At 36.6% G+C, this 17,751-nt stretch overlaps 1 protein-coding gene across 3 annotated transcripts in view; it reads right to left on the reverse strand.

The window, feature by feature from the left end:
- Window positions 1-17,751, reverse strand: part of dennd2b (DENN domain containing 2B) — a 76,886-nt gene that overhangs the window by 20,541 nt on the left and 38,594 nt on the right. For 2 of the 3 annotated variants that reach the window (XM_088611648.1, XM_088611647.1), the window contains exons 4-11: window positions 15,103-15,248; window positions 7,463-7,605; window positions 6,662-6,856; window positions 3,851-3,947; window positions 3,324-3,368; window positions 2,044-2,228; window positions 905-1,014; window positions 128-197 (exon numbers count right to left, since the gene is read on the reverse strand). In XM_088611648.1, coding sequence (XP_088467774.1) covers window positions 128-197; window positions 905-1,014; window positions 2,044-2,228; window positions 3,324-3,368; window positions 3,851-3,947; window positions 6,662-6,856; window positions 7,463-7,605; window positions 15,103-15,248 — 991 coding nt within the window. The remainder of the gene's footprint in view (window positions 1-127; window positions 198-904; window positions 1,015-2,043; window positions 2,229-3,323; window positions 3,369-3,850; window positions 3,948-6,661; window positions 6,857-7,462; window positions 7,606-15,102; window positions 15,249-17,751) is intronic. The other variant, XM_088611649.1, reaches the window with a different exon arrangement.

The following is a 17,751-nucleotide window of genomic DNA, read 5'->3' on the forward strand; positions in this document are numbered from 1 at the left end:
TTCTATCCAAAGAAAGCCTTCACGCAAAAACACTGATGCATTTTAGTATACCTACACAGCAAAATTAATAGAAAGACATTAATCTAATTAAGAATAATAGACAAAACAGAATAAAAATACAACTTACCAGTAGTCTTCTGCAATACCCAAATCTTCTGCTGCCATCTTCTCCAGTTAGCATGAAGGAGAAAGTCTCACTGGATTAGAAATAATGAAATCCATAGGTAGCCTAATTATTTTCACATCTTTTTTATAAAGAGTCTCTGTTTCTAATAAAATGACTACATAACCTTGATAGTCTACAAAACGATTTATGTAAAAAGCTATTTTCTTTTTTGTTTTCAACATAAGCATTATAAAGATAAAAAACATCAAACCTAACAGCAGAACAACAGAACACCACAGAAGAACATAGAAGAATGTACAGTTTCCAGCAGGAGAACCGTATTAATAGTGTTTGTGTGGCCCTGCGTGTACTGTACTGTACTGTATGTATTATGTGCAGCTGGACTTCAGATCTGAATTCTCTCAGGTATATTTAAGCACCTGACTCACACAGGTCACACAAGGAAAACTGACAAATACCCCACACCGATTACATCAGGAATGACATCACTGAAATTGTCTCATCTTACACAATGAGTACATCTTTCCTTGCCAAATCCCGTGGCAGTCCTAGAGAACCGACAGGCATGTGTCACAGCACGTGTGGTCACATGGGTGATTTGAACGGCCATCTCTCTGGTGACTCTGAGTGCCTGACACCACACAAGAGCTGTGGACAAGCACAGGGTGCCAGGACACCTGCCTCTTGGCCTGTGTGGTTTCGACTTTCTGGAGAGACCTGGGAAGTGAAGTGATCATATTAAACCCTGTCTTACACTCCAAGACCCGCTCCACCTACCTGTTGTATTCTGACACTGGGTTCCAGTCCTTGGCATCGGGAAAGCAGAACTGAGGGATGGCTTTAAGACGCTGCTCTGCCTCTCTCATCTGTTTGGTGGGCCTCTCTAGCTGTAAGAAGAGGATGTGTCTGTCAGTCAAGACCTCCTGTTCAGTTACAATACCACAAAGTTCGAGAATCGTGTGTCTTGAGCTGTGGGGAGAAACTCAGCGGCAAGATTTTGTGGGATCTGGGAATTAGTTCATAACTCTTTGGTGACCAGTAGTTGGAAATGTTAGTATTCTTATACCACAAGGATCAGTCACTGTGTCATTCATCATCTTATCTCCCTGCATTCCTGTTTCAGCCCAGTTCTAAATTGTTTCAGGCCATTCCCTGGCAAGAAACTGAACATGTTTCAATTCCCAAAGGGAGAGTACTGTTGTGTAAAACAAAAAGAACTCAATTTTCTTTGAGTTAACTACATAATTACCTACCATAGCAACAGTTTCCTGGTTAGAATACTTACTGTCAATAAAGCCTTCTGAACATTAGTCCATGCTTAACTGCAAGAACCCACCTCCACTACTGCAGCACTTTGAAGGACTAGACTAAAAGGACTGAATCTCAGTATTCCGAACTCAGAGTAATCTATACTTCCTTAATTGAACTAACCTCAGAACAAAAAAAAAAATAATTTTTAAAAAATGAACATTGCATGCCAATTTTCCTTTAACAGACCAAAATTAAATGAAGCTTGGAGGGCAAAAATGCTCATTATCCATTTGTAAATACACTTTAGGTTACATAAGTTGGCTTTAAAAAGGTTCTGAATTTGCTATTTAGATTCTTGATCATGTAAAGACAGATTTATTAAAACTTCAGAGAAGAATTGGCTTCATTTTTTTTTTCCTTTTAGGAAACTTACACTGCCAGTCTTGGGGCAAACATCTAAAGACAAATACAGAAGTTATTAAATCTCTTTTTTATTCTTAAAATATGGGTGGAGGTTAACCACACTGCACAGTTTCTCAAGGACAGTTAGACAAGAGAAATCACTTCTAATCCAATACCCCTACAAAGAAATTACAATGCAACCTTGGCAGTGGCAGGATTTGAAAAAAAATGGATTCGTTCCCTGACAGTCCCTAGAGATTCACCTTTGGGAACTGGTATGTGACTTCAGGGGTGTACGAGTTCTTGGTGGGCTTTTTCTTCAAAGATACAACAACAAAGTATTCGAAGAGTTCGCGCTCCTGCCACTCAATGAGCTGGAGTTCCAGAGTGCGGTAGCTGGGCGCTCGTCTCAGCATAGACTGCAGCTGGAGCAGACGCTGTGTGTGCGCTGTGAGGAGAAACACAGGACTGAGGGCACGACAAGCAACAGCTTCTCACAGCTCTGAAATACAAGGTTCAGGCTCTTACAGTGTGTGGTAAAGCATTTAATGCATTCTCACAAAGAATAAGCCTTTTTAACCCTGACCCAGGCTCTTTGGGTTTAATTCTATACAGTATATAGTTATAAATCTAAGCAGAAAGATCTAATAATATTTTATGCCTTCTGCTGACAGAGCCTTATAAAATCCAGATATCTCCAAAAATAAACTTTACAGAATGAAGAACTGAATCTTCTAAATTAAGAGCCTCTTTCTTCTGTATGAAGGTTATAAAAACATACATAGAACTGTTGCATGGATTATATAATATCATATATATTTTGTGTGAAATATAATGGTGACATCTTTTCGTGCTGTTGTACTTTGACAACCATTAATCCCAAATCTAGATTTTTCACACATTTTTTAACGGATTGTTGTTCTGTAACATTTATCAATAACCCTTAAGAGGTTACCGTTTCTGCACAACACACCAAAATTATTTAGCTGAAATACGGACTGTAGTGTATCTATACTTTTTGGATACAGTGGGAAAAAATAAGGCGATTAGCCAGTAATCATATCATAATGCTATGTTTTTACAATTTAATATGAAAATGTAAAATGTTTACGATACTGTACTATGATAAAAGACAATTATGTGGTATAATCTCTGCATGGATAGAAAGATCAAAATAATCAGTTTCTGAAACTTCTGCATTTTATAAATGATCTAGTTTTTAATTGTTCCGTACATTCTGTTTGGAAGAAACAAAAACAGTATTTTTCTCCAATTTTGAAAACATCACATATTTTCCACGTTTATGGTTACAAAACATTCGTGTATTGTGTTTTAAGTTGTCGAGAGTGAAATGCAATCCATCTGCTCTTGTTAAACGATTCTTTCCCAACATCAGACACGGCAAATGATCACAAGAGTATTTGTGGTTTGCATATTTTAGAGACAGAACAACAATTCCAGTCTGCTAAAGACAGAGAAACTTTGTCAGAGGCAAACAGCCACGTCCCTGAGGGCTTACAGTTCGTGTCCAATGACCTCTCACCTTTGAACCTGTCATCAGAGTCACTCTCACTCTCACTGTTGTCATCTGTAAAATACAGATAGGAAGGGTGCTAATATTAACTCAAAAAGCCTCATCAAACAATGAAATTCTACTGTATGTTTTTATAATAGAGAATTTTCTAGGTGGTGTTGTCTTATGTTTTAATGTTACGTACTGTATCATCTATGCACTCCTTTAATTGATTCAGTCATTTTTCCAACTGCAGTATTCTGACTTTTAGGTTATTTACACACATGATATAGTACATAACATTCAAACACAAGACATCACCACCAAGAAAATCCTCATTATCCTTGATATTATGGACAGTGTCTGCCAGTTCATTTTCATTTAACATTTAACAGTGACAGTTTTGTTTTAATCTCAGTGATGTAATATTAGACACACAAAGTTGCTACAATTATACATTTGAAAATGGCAAACAGAATTTAAGTAATGTGTAGGAAAAAAATGTAAGATCAAGAAACGAGGTGGGTTCAGTACAAAATAAGCATCTTAAACCATACCTCTCAATGACGAAACTTCAATATTTGATAATGAAAGTTTCTTGAGTCTCTTCTTCCCTCTTTTTGTATTGTAGATGGAGTTAATCCTGCAGACGAGCTAAAGAGTAAAGTTTCAGTTATTAAGCATCTTTAAAGGCAATAAAAAAGTATATTCTTAATTGTATAGACAATGTGTTAATATGATAAATGATTAGTCTTCTAGTTTGTAATATTTTGTTTTTACAATTTCCAGAGTAAAAAAATATATACTGTATATTTTGTAGATACTGAGACCAGCAGGAGTCCTATACAAATTTACTTTGCATGACATGCAAATTCAACAGAAAACAGACTTTCATTCCAAATACTTCCAAGTAGCAGACGTTTTTGTTCACACACAGAAATGTGCATGGTGTTTGATTTTAATGTATTTATGAATATCATAATGAGACATTGTTAATAGTAGGAAGCACCCACAAGAAAACCTCAGTTACAAATGACGAGAACAGGTCAGAGGGGAAAAAAACATTTCTAGCACAGCAGGGACTGAAGCTTTTTATTCTGTAGATCTGAACAAAAACACCAATGGCGTACTGTACAGAACTAGGTTTTAGAAAACAACTTGGGCCAAATGAAAGGATCAGGACTCAAATGAAAATATCAGAATTATTTTAACTAATCTTTTTTCTGTACAGCACTGAATTCCATTTTTTTCAAAATACATTCACTGAGTATACAAATATTTTTACATAAGAAGACTCTGAACCATATAGGCAGTTGTGCAAAAAAGAAGTCAGACTGCATATGATGTACTTAAACGCAGGTTCCCTCCTCTACAGACAAGTAGCACTTACAGATAATCAAAGAAGATGCATTTTGGGAAAACTGTAACTCAAACAATGATCCCACCACTGCAAGATTAGATAGAACACAAGACGATAAGATCTTGATTTAATATCTTTGTGGTATAATGCCTGCTGGTGTTTTCATTATTTAATCTAAAGGGGAATGTGTTCATTGGCTTTATTCATGTTGGTATTTTTTAGAAAAGTTAAGCACCTGAAATGTTTTTCTTTAAGAATTAGAAATCAACTTAAGAAGCACTATCCTTACATCTTCTTGAGGATGTGTAAGATTACACAAACTTTAAAAAGGTTACAAATGAGAGAACTGAAACCGACCAATGTTTCGCAAGGAATAAGGACATCCAATAATCAGATGCTGTGTGAATATTTATTAAATATTTAAGGATAATAAGTTTTGGCTTAACCTGTTTAGTTAAGGAGTAGCCTCCTGACCACAGGACAACGAGGCTGAGAACCCCCAAAACAAACAAGTGAACCCCAAAAATCACCAAGGTAAAAAACAGAAACAGAAATGACACTATGACATGGAAATGGGGCATTACATTAAATAGAGAAGGCAGACATGAAAAGCAGTAGGACTCCTGCTGGCTGAGTCTGAGAGGGTGCTGAACAGGAGATAGCATCAGGAGAAGCAGGGGCTGAGAGGGAGGAGACTGGGGCCTTGCTGAGTGTCAGGAGGAGGAAAGGCAGACATTAGGTGTAGGACGGCATCTGACTAAGCTGAAGGTAGGACGTCTGAAAGACAGACGGACAGAAACTGAAGAGAAAGCAGCAGACAGAGATTAAATGAATGAACAGGAGGATGAGTAATCAAGTGGGAGAAGGGACAGCAGAGATAGATGAGAAATAACCGGATGAACAGAGCCAGACTGTGAAAAGGGAATGTTAAGATAAACAAAGAGGGGGGCGAGGTTGAATGGAAGGTCCTGGGGTGGTAGCAGGGGCAATCCAGTGTTCCTTCTGATAACTGGCATCTAGCTGCATGCTGGGTGATGTGACTGTAGGAGGCAAAAGTATACTGGATGACAGAGCTTACTTGTTATGGAACTCGGAGAGGCAGAAAGAAAAAACAAAAATTGGGTGCATTCGTTTTTGAAGGGGATGCTGTGATTGTAGGGAGTCCTTTGATGTCAGGGACTGCAGGATTAGGAAACGCGGAGAGAATGTTGCAGGAACAGAGGAAGACAAAACAGCAGGATGATTACGAGAAGCAGGAGATTCTTGGTGGAGCCCAAACATTTTTGTGCTGATCTGCAAATCCATGGTGAAGAGGAATATGTTTGGAAAAGGACACAAGTTTCTTTCCTTCTATCTCGACACTGTTTTCTTGTTCAGTTTAAAAAGTGCACAGAGATGTGTAGAAGTTGCTTTTTTCTTCCATATTTTTGGTTGTTTAGTTCAACCAATCATATCATTCAATCATAAGAAGCATGGTCCATATGTTAAATTATGCAGAAGACAAAATGAGAGATTGGAAGAATACATTTCTTTACATTTTTTGTAGTTTGGAGCATGGTCCACATTTAGATAAATGCAACCAAAATGCAAGAGATCTGTAAGTAGCAAAATTCAGCAATGAATGTTTTTTAAAACAGGTAGAAGAAATCTGTTTTGCCTGCCGCTATCTCTCCCGAACATCAGTTAAGAACTTCCATTTCTTTTCTGAATACTGCCAACTTGTTCCAGATTCCCACCACTCTTTTAGTAAAGAAACATCTCCTATTCTCAGCCTTTAATGTCCTGCTTTACTGCACACAGACAGCAATGCAAGGAGATAAAAACCCTAAACAGCAGGAAAGTGTATTTCCTTTTAATATTTGCTCTTCACACAGAAAAAAACAGTCTGCATCCTCTTGAGATGTTACCAACTAAAGCTTGTGAATGTCCTGAACGTCATCACAGTATTAACCGAAAGCCCTGGTCTTGAAAATGGAGCCCTGCGAGATGCAGGAGTGGAGGTGCTTACCTTGGGAACTCTCCTATGACGTCGTGTGGCGAGAGTGTCACTAGCAGTGCTCAGGCTGTCGTCCAGCAGGCTGAGCTGTGGCAGGAGCAGCATGTCATCATGGCTGTGCCTCTTCGGCAGGCGGGACATCCGGTGGCTCTTCCTGTCCGATGGGCCAGGCAGGCGCAGGGACTGGCTGCTAGGTTTGGAAGGAAGCTTGAAGGGAACACATTTGTCCCAATATAATTGCAACTCAAGATTTCACTTTGAAAATGCAACTATTTCTCTTGTTAATGTATGCCAATGCACGCACATGCCTGCATGAAAGCAATGAAAAACTCAGGCCTATAAATATTGAAGTCTCGAGGTCTGATGCGTGCTCCGTTTTTTCAAATGATCCTCACATGATATAGAATCCGTGGAGTACAAATGCAAATTTCACATGACTAAGCCGAACACCATTTTTAGCTTTAGTCACTGAACACTTTATTCATACCAGTATCATTTTTTAAGAACTCTTCCATGGGCCATTAATTTATCAAGTTTAAATAAAAACTTAAATTCATACCACTCATTTTGTAAAAGAAGAAGCAGACACTAAACATGAACACGACTTACCCAGATTTGGTACTTAAGATGGAAGGGGTCAAATGTCAGATCTTAAAAGATTTCCTTCAGCAGCAAACTAATGCATTTTAAACTTTGTAAAAAAAAAAAATGCTTCAGAAACCTTAGTCCTTACAGCTGCAAGATGTTTTTTTTCAGTTTTACTGTTTTTAAAAAGGAGAAAATTAGATGATTATTCCGCTAGGCATTAATTACCTGGGGAGGAGTAGTGTACTTCCTGTCCTGTGGGGTCCACATCCTGTTCAGCGGGTCGAGGGAGTTCTCAGATACCTTGGATTTTCGGCCTGCACCTCTGCCCTTCAAGTCCACGTCCTCGTATGGGTTCTCCTTTGGGGACTCTGTGGGGAGTTTGGAAGACACAACTTTAAAAGAAAACAGCCTGCAGAAAACTTGTTTTAAGAGGAAGAAAGGAGAACTTTAAGAAAGAAGGAAAAAAAAAACAAGCACCCTGGAGTGGAATCTCCTTGGTTTACAGTTCTATGAGTCATGCGGGAAGGTTTTGGAACAGATTGCTGGCTACTTTGACCCTCATTTGTGTTGTCTTTGAAAACAGTTACTGTTGGGCAAAAGCTCGAAGGCTGAACTGTATTTACAGGATACTGGGATGATCATGAGTCAACACACTAAGATGCTGACTGTCTGAAGGAGGCCTTCTCGTTACGCACTCCCGTTTCTTTATTTGGACAAATTCAAGGGCTTTTCACCAGACAGCTCTATGCAAACAGCCACTGGGTTCAGGTGCACAGTGCTCTCCACCTGTCAACACACTCTAAAGCAGACAGGTCAAGGCCAAGGACCCTGAATGAGCAGGCTCTCTCTGTGAGTCTGCTGCTAATGACACGAAAACAAAGGGGATTTCACACGGTGGGCTCACTTGGAAGACAATCAACCTGCGTGGAACTGTATTCCTCCCCATACATTTGTTTTTCTCGCTGCCTGATTCCTACATGTTTAGGTACTGGCAGCATCAGAAATCATTTACAAGAAACGCATTATAAACAATACCCCATGCACAAAAAAGTCAGCATTTTCTTGTAATCAACCAATTTGTTCACAACAAATAAGATACTTACAATGATTAAATGACAGAGTGCTCCCAATGTTGTCCACAAGTTACTAGATTTTAGTATGTGTAATTCAGTGTGTTTCCAGAAATAGCATACAAACTTCAAAACAGCATTTGAGCCAGCTTGCCAGTAGAAAATATAGCTTCCTGGGAGAAATTACTGAGGGTTTAAGGAGGCACTGTTCTCAATTCTTCATTTAAAGTCACAGCCTCGTATTTTATTTTCTTTTTCCCCTCATAAAACTGAAAGTCATTTGTCTCGCTAAACTCTCATAACTCCCAGTGCACTCTGCTGATCTGCTTCCAGTTCTTTCTGTCCGTGTTGACACAAAGAGATCTATGCAACTTGGAGGAATTTATAGTTAAAGTGCTGGAACACTACAGCTTTCTCCATTGTTTTCACACGGAGATTCAGCAGCCTCCTTATCTGGGGATCACTGTATTTCTCTGCAGCACGCGGTGCTTCCAAAACAGAGACTAATATGCTACCCGCCAACTAAGCAATAAATTTTCCTGTGGGGCACTTTGATATCGGTTAGGCTTACTGAAGTTTTTAATTACATCATAATTCAAATGTTCTCTCACAGAATAATTTAAGGACTATGCATTATTGTGATGCAAATATGAAAAAAGGGAAAATCTGTTCTTTAATCATAAACTATGGGTCATTTCCAAGATGGCATGGATATGGAATTGTATGTCATTACCTCACTTTAAGTATAATTTCTGCATATATACAACAGGCTCTTCTAATGAAGAAAAGAACATTAAGTATAAATTTTTAAAAAATAAATTGCTACAATATGTCAAAGTTTCTTTGATTTACATAGAAATAATAGCTCCAAAATGTGTTAAAAATGTTTGACCAGCATTACTGTTATAAAGCACAACTGAAATTGACTTTATCGTGACTGCCAACAGGGATTATCATCATGGATGACTATAAATTAAATTTGCAATCAGACTATTATCAAATTTTTGCAGGCAGTAAGTTTAGTGGGTTTAAAACTGTAAATGGAATTTAAACTGCAGCATAATGAAACTCAATGCCTTCCTTAGTGCACTGTTTGTGCAGGTTTGTGTTGCTTTCGTTTCCAAGATATAGCGCCTTATTTCTTTGGGGGTGTGAGGATGCATGTATAGAGCGCACAGGGCATTAATATTCCCATCAGGACGGTGCAGCAGAACAAAAGCGGTCTCACTCATTTCTGCTTGTGCTCCGTTTGTGCTGGTTTGTGCAGAAAGGGGCATTTGTGCTGCTTTTGCCCCCAAGATATAGCGCCATCTGTTTTCGAAGCATGATGTCACTCAGCTCCCCAACAACAGCAACAAGAGTCACGTGAGTCCCCGAAAAAATAAGGCAACGAAGGCAGCAGAAACGGTAGGGCACAAACAGAGCAGTAACGAATGCGGTGGGTCTCACTGACGGTGCCGTCTGTAGGGAGGCCATCTTCAAGTAGCTTTCTCCCTTCCCTGTTTAAAAAATATTACGATATTTTTGCTATTGTTACAATATTTTGCTACAACATTTTCTGTAGGTTTTCCATTCTGGTATCCAGAGTGCAAAATGTTTTTTGAATCTTACTTGACAAAATTCCAGTATTTGGTTGGAAACTCAACAGGATTTAAGTAGCCTATCAAACTGTATATCATTAGTGTAAAAAGCATACTAATGAGCCATGTGTGCTCTATACAAGCTTTGTAATATAACTGCATAATAACAGTGGTCTAGAGAAATGATGCGTTTCCTTCACTGCTGATGGAGCAGAAAGTGCTTATTAACTGCTCTTGTTACCACATTCCAAATAATCGTTGGAGACAGGGCACACCTCACAAGTGTGCACCTTCCACTTCAAGAATGCCTTTCTGCCTAGAGAAATCGACTTCTCAAACAAGTAGAGCAATAGCTGGATCATAATTAAACTGCTAAGGAAAACAGATGCATTAAAATATGCTGCATGTGCAAATGCACAAAATCTATAAACTGAAGTGTGGTTTGGCTTTTTCCAGAAGAGCAAGTGTCTCCAAATAGAGAAGCACATTTGTATTTATAAAATCATTTAAAATTGTCCCTCAGAATTGTGATAAAGCTATTTTAAGCCCATCAAACAATGTACACCTTAGGCTAAAACAGGCATTTTAATGCAATTTAATACAATACATGAAGTAGAAAAGTCCAGCATATTAATATCAATTTAAATCTGTATTCTGTAATATGTAATTAAAATTTTAATTAAAAAATTGGGATAATTAGTGCAACAAATCCATCCAGAATTGTTACATACTAGAATAACATACAATTGTGTTCTAATTTTAATGACTGTACAAATTACTTCAGTACAAGTTTACTACAGTACAGCCATAATCAACTAAGATTATTATCTTTCCACACAATACACATACAGTACATGCTAAAATAATTATCTATTATTAGAGTTTTATTTAATTATTTTGTACATTTCACATTTCTTTTACATTTTTATTGCATAATCATGTCACCTTCCATTATCAGCTGTTTTCAGCTTCTACTGATCAGACTAAGACCAGCTGTTCAGTTAGATCTGTAGGGTCAGTGCAAATTACAGCTAGACACAACAATTCAGCAGATAATAAATGATGGCAGCTGAAAGGAAATTATTTAAAGATGTATCTTACAGTAGTTTCTAAATTTTGGAAAACATCTGATATCATGTTGACACATTAACAATGCACATCCAGTAAAACTCAAGCACTCAATTTACATATTGATTGATCGTCTGATTACTTGCACATTAGGAGCAGCTTTAAATTTCTAGTCTGACACAAGTAGTGTTTTTTCTTTCTGTAGTTTTCTTAGTTGACATCCCTTTAAACTTACCTTTGGCCTGGTGTGTTTCTCAATTAAACCACTAAAAATCTGCTAATTACAAAATCTGCTTTTCACTGAACCTATTGGCTGCTGAGCATTTTGTCTCAATCCTTCCTTCATGCACTGATCACTAATCCCAGAGCCTGTTTAATTCACATTTCAGTCCGGCTTTTAACCAATTATGTACTACAGACATTCTGTTTTTGCCAGTTGTGAAAATAGCACCCTAATTATGCATTTTAAACAGATTTCGCAGAGTGTTCAATTATCACAACTACAACATTAAAAATAATTGTTTAATAATGCTAAATAATTCATCATATTCCCAGAGGACAATAAAGATGTTTGCTAAATTTGGATCTAGTGATCTACTGATCCAAGGATTTCTAAGTACCTTTTAAAGGGATTTATGCAGTTAGAAAATATATGCAGAAGATATGTAAAAAAAAACGTCCATATTTGCTGCACTATTAGTTTATTTATATGGTCTATATACACTTCAGTCTTTAAAAACAGAAAGGATTGAGGACAATATTGCTTCTCTAGATGCCTATGAAATCCCTAAACCCTAACATGAGCAATAATTTCAGACATTTATCAAAAAGCAGAATTGCAGCATGATGTTTACCATATATGAACAAAGAGCACTTTTATTCTATTCAATAGAAGTTATCTGCAAGACGTTATGTAATTCATAAACCTGAAAAGGGAATCTGACATCTTTAAATCAATGCAAGAATGTCCCTTAAGTCATATGAAACAGAGATCTGATTATGTCTGCTTTGGTCTAATTAAACCAAAGCAGTTGGTTTAATTAATTAAAAATCCTTGTCAGTAGCCACTGGAGAATATTTCTCCAGGAAAACTACAGTATGTGTATTATTCAGTCAAACGACACACTAGTACAATACTTTTAAACACAAGGTATAGCATGGGACATCAGCTGGGCTTGGGGCAGTAAACAAGTAAAAAAAGTCAATCAGAATATGGACGGCAGGTCTGGAAGGGATTAAACAAACCTTTCAGGTCAAATCAAAAACATGCTCGATACCTTCTAGTTTGGAATAGAAAGTTATAGGACTCCTACTGGAGTTATGGAATAAGTCAGAAATCTTTGTTCAATCTCAGAATATCTAGATTGTAAATGGCAGTACAATGAGATGTCAATTGACATGTATGTGTGTATGTATCTGTTTATACCTTGTATCTGAAACAAGATTTCTAATTTATTCAGTTCAATTGCTTGTCTTTCACTTTATTGATCACATTCATTCTTGCAGGTGGGAGCTGGGTAGTTGAATTAAGCAATTTAATATACAGTGCCAACACTTCTGCCTTTGAGTGTGTGTCTTTTAGAGCTTATATTATCGACCATGAGTGAAATTAATTTATAAACCACACACAGACTTTGCTTTCTCAGCACCCTGCTCTGAGAGGGTGATCGGTTCTCTCAAGATCATTAATCAAACTCTCTGAACTGCACTAAAGGTACTGAAGAGACAAGAGCTTTGTTAGCATGTGCACATGGCATTTATCTGTTTTAAATTCAAAGTAAAGAATTCAGAAGACATTAAATCATTTAAATCAATTATTTCAATTATTGCCTATAAAGAGACTTAAAAACTTTTAAAAATCCATTTTGAATACAAGGTGATTCATTTTTCAGGAGAGATTTCTCATTTGCCTTTCCATTGTTAAGATGTATAGGAAAATAAGTGGTTTTAAAATTGGTGATGCACCACAGACCTAAAAACATAAGTCATGAAAGCGAATTCTCAAACACTAAAAGACTTTCAGAGACAAATGAACTCATCACTCAGTAAACAGATGAACATTTTTCCTTGTTTCCTTTGTTAGCCTTACAATTCCAAAAGTATTTTATCTTGGAGAAGACTTTAGAATGGAATTCCATTTGGTGACCAAATCTGTACCGGAATGAATCAGCCTGACGTTTGGCTTTGACCAAGCTGCTCAGAGAGATCTGCCACATGAGGGGCCTTCAGGGTGCTGTATATTTCACTAGTCTCACTTCATTTCCTAGCAGAAAGGAATCCAGCTAATAAAACTCAGTGCACGACATGCCAGTACTTGGTCACACTCAGCGGACAGAAATGTGAACTATTCTGAGAATACAGAAAAGGTTTAAGTGTCACTGTGAACAGCAGGACCTGAAATTTCTTGCTACAGGTCAACTATTTCCAAACAGGATACTCTTTCTTTTGAGCACACTATCGAAATCTAATTAAAATTAAACAATTCACTATTTCACTTCTATGCAAGTGCATTTAGTTCAAATACCATAAAAAAGCGAGAAAAAAGCTCCCTTTGAAAGTCACACCTAAAAGGTGAGAACAGAATATATCATTGAAATAACCAAAATCTATAATCTGAATAGCAGCTCTCAGAAACATCATTTCTGTATATTGTCTATTCTGCTTGACAATGAGTTCACAATAAGCAGCAAGCACCAGTACATCTTAGCTCACCACTTTGAACTTAAAATCTATTGCTTCATCTTCCACTACTGGGATACCAGTCTATTGAGTGTAACAGGTAACAACTTATTTATATTACAGGAACAACAGGTAACCATATCAAGGATGTTGACAAACATTTATTTTTTTCTTATTTTTCAGGGAAGGAAAAAAGAAAAAAATAATTGCCAAACTATGTTAATGCAATCCCAGTTCACTTTTATCAAACATTGATCGTTTATATTTTGTTTTCTGTAGAACAACTAACAATATAAGTCAAATAAAAAATGATTTACAAAACCCCAAACTATTTAGGGCAGCAAATTTAGGCCCCAGTCTACACGTATAAAGGGATACGATATAAATCTGAGCCATGACTGTCAAATTCCACTGAGCCAGGGGGAGGCACACATTATACAACCCACATGTGATTGCTGGCTTTCAAATTCACATTGTCCACGCCAACTTCATTTAGCTGATTTTAAGAAAGAAAATTCTGTTCCATGTGTAAAAAACAAGTATAAGAATTTTTTTTTAAATTTACATTTTTCATAACAAACTTTGTAATTGTATATGCACATATAAAGAACAGTGTGTTCACAGAAATAAATGTACAGGATTCTGCTTTTGTGACTCATTAATTTCCTGATTTCTTCTGGACATTCTGCATAACAGATAAATTGTTTAGTGTGATATGGCTTTTAAATATTTTAACAAATACACAAGACATCTATTAATTAAAATATATGACAAATTATCAAATGCATTCAATTTAATGTAAACAGCATTAGCATGTCAGATATCTGTTTAATAAGAGGTAACTAAAAAACTAATCATGAAGGACTGCTGGATACACATAAAATGTAACATTTAAAAAAAACTTTATGCAGTTTTTAAAAAACTGCATTTCAGAAGCAGAAAAATAATGTCAATAAATACGTTTGAAATAAAGTGCCACAGAAATTTATTTTATCTGCTGAAAAAAGAGTATTCTATTTCACTGGATCCTGTTTATCCAGTGAAAATAAAAATATAATTTTAAGCAATAATGAACACTTATTTAATACTCAAACAAATATAAATATTTTATCTGGAGACATTTTTGAATGTGAATCAACTTGTGAGAATAGTACAAATGATATTATTATAAATGTCTACCATTTAACCCTCTTTTGGATTTAAGCAACGTTTCTGATGGGATACAAATTGTTTTCTTATTAATTTACTATCCCCTGTATTCCTTTCTATCTGGCTCTTCATCTAATGTGTGTAATAGCATGCCCACAAAGATTCTGTTTTTAAACCTACAGAACCAGAAATAATAAACATATTACCCTAAGATACAAGATGTACTTTAACACACGGAAAATCTTCACTGACGCACCACACATTGGGCTTTGAGAAACGTTTTGACTCTTTCAGATCACTATGGTAATTATGGTCTTACCTACAATGTCTTCATAAGCATTTTCTTCTGAGGTGCTTTTGGAGCTTAGGTGATTATGGGTCTCTAACGGGGGCGTACCATTTTCCGTGGGTGAAGACGGATATGAAGACTGGAGACTTGCTGCATCTTCAGACTCAAAGGACTTTCTGGTCAGCAAAACAGGAAACAACAAACATTTAAAACCAAGACTCTCGGAAGACTCATGCACCGAAGAAATCTTTAATGCTTTCAGGTATAACTCATTTCATGCACTCTCAACTCTTTGATAACAACCAATCCCCATAGTAGATGAAACCAAATCTTGCACTATAAAGAGAGCTGTGATCATTGATGTCTCAACTACATTCATTTAGAATTGCAGTTAAAAAAAACAAACAAACAAAACAAATTAAGCTTGTTTTTGAAAGTAGTAGTACGATTATATTGTGGGACAAATTCACTGGACTTGTAAAATGATTACCTGATTATTTAAAGTGAGAACACATGTAATGAGAACAAGACCAACCAAGTTTGGAATTAATTGGCCAAAAAGCTTTTGCTCAAGAGCAGTTTGCAGAATGGGATGCAAGTCAACAAGAAAATAACATTGTAATCAGGCAGGCATTCTAGTTTAAGCACCTTATTGTAACGGTACTGTCACTAGAATGATACATACCAAGTTAGCACTTAATTGGACAAACAGCAGAAGAGGAGTCAGTGTTACAAATCATGTTTTGTCAAGCACGTGACGGCCTGGTGTGGCCATATGAGGGATCTCTGCAACCAGTGCAGGTGTGAAGTCAATAGGTGCAGCAGAAAAAGAAATGTCAGGCAATCATTTAGGTTTGTGCACATCTCAATATGGATCACCTATATTCATCAATTGATACCTGAATTATACCTACACTTGACCTATAACTTTGTCTCTAAGGAGGTAATTACGAAGCCAGCAGTTTGCACAATGGGCTATTCATTTATGACATATTGCAGGCATAGAAATGATCCCAACAATATTTCAGGGGCAAACTACAAAAGGCTTTGATTGTTGATTCAATCTGCCATGCTGCAGTTCAATTGGTCCTTCTCATTTCATAAGCATTTTCGCAATGGTCTGTAAATACGGGAGTGAGGCACCCTAATGCAGGTCCCCAGTTTTTGTTGTGAATTTAATGGCATACAGTATCTGTCCCAGTGTGAAGCTCCGTGCTGCATGGTCTTTGCAGACGAGCAATTTCAAAATTGGACAGAAAAATAACTTTACAAATGCAATAGACTTCCACCGTTTCATTCCATCAATTTTCAAAAGCCACTTCATCCAATTTGGGGTCGTGGGGGAGCCAGTCCATCCCAGCAAGACAGGGCACAAGGCAGGACACACCCTAAATAGGATGCCAGTCCACTGCAGGGCAGGCTTCCAGTACTTACAAGCCTAATTTATACATACAGAATTTTACAACATAAAGTCTCTAGTTACGACTCTAAGAGCCTGCATGCCTTATTCAATGCTAAACTTGTTTGATTGCTAACCTGCGGTGACAAGTAAAGCTTGCATATGCATGTTTCATTTGTGAAAACGACATATCCTAAAAAGTCTTATGTACCAACGGCAGTACATATTTCCCTCTTATTACTTTGACGATATTAGGCAAGTCACCACATTCAAAGTAAATTGTAACTATTTCAGGCCTGTAGAAGCTCTCATGCAGGCTCAGGCCTAAAACACATGCAAGGTCACACTACTATAATGCAGAAGTGCCAGAGTAAAATCATTTTTGACTAGCATCTGCATTTATATCACAGGAAGCAATAGGGAAAAGAGAAATTAATAAATACACTTTATCAGAAAAGTTCTGAATTTTTGGGGTATTATTCTTTAGTTTCAGATTTAGAATAAGTACATCAAAGGGTTAAACTTTCCACAGAAATTCATAGCATATATGTATTTTGTTTTATATAATGGCATTTCCACTCTCTACCAATCTATTTTGAACTTCTTGAAAAGATTATCAAGTTTTCACCTTTGTTTCAGAGAAGACTCTTTTTAAACTAAACATTTTTAACAGGATCTTATTACAATATTACACTTAATGATCTCTCCATACATACTGTTAAGAGTGATTTTTAGTTAATAGAGGAGCTTTTATTTCAAAATTATTGTTTTCTAAGATCCATAACATTGGTGTTAATGAATGCCTTATTCCTCTATTTATATTAACAATTGATTTTTAGAACTCCTGAACCACAGTCAAAAGGCAAATAATCATATTTACAACTACAAGTCTTAGTTGTGCAAATACATAAAAAGGAGCCACTTGTTAGTAAGAAACCAAAATGAGTGAATATTTCAGTAAAAATTTTCCGTCTTTAAATCAAATGAAAGCAGACTAGACAAAAACTGAACACAAAGATGACCAAAGTTAATACATTATACTCATGGTTCATATTCGTCTCTCAGTAATACGGTATGAGCTCAGCAATACAGCAGTCATAATTCACACACTAAATCAACATAAACAAAAAGTATGGTAAACAGCAAAACATTGACCTGAAGCCTTTGCCCCCTGATAAATTCTCAGTATGTGTTTGATATGCTAAGCACTTCAAGCTAAATAAATGTACTGTCACTGAAAATCTCACATGGGAGTAAAAGAATTCACACTACTCCTGATT

This window comes from Lepisosteus platostomus, chromosome 18 (genome assembly GCF_059453375.1).
Source record: "Lepisosteus platostomus isolate fLepPlt1 chromosome 18, fLepPlt1.hap1, whole genome shotgun sequence".
Classification (NCBI taxonomy): domain Eukaryota; kingdom Metazoa; phylum Chordata; class Actinopteri; order Semionotiformes; family Lepisosteidae; genus Lepisosteus; species Lepisosteus platostomus.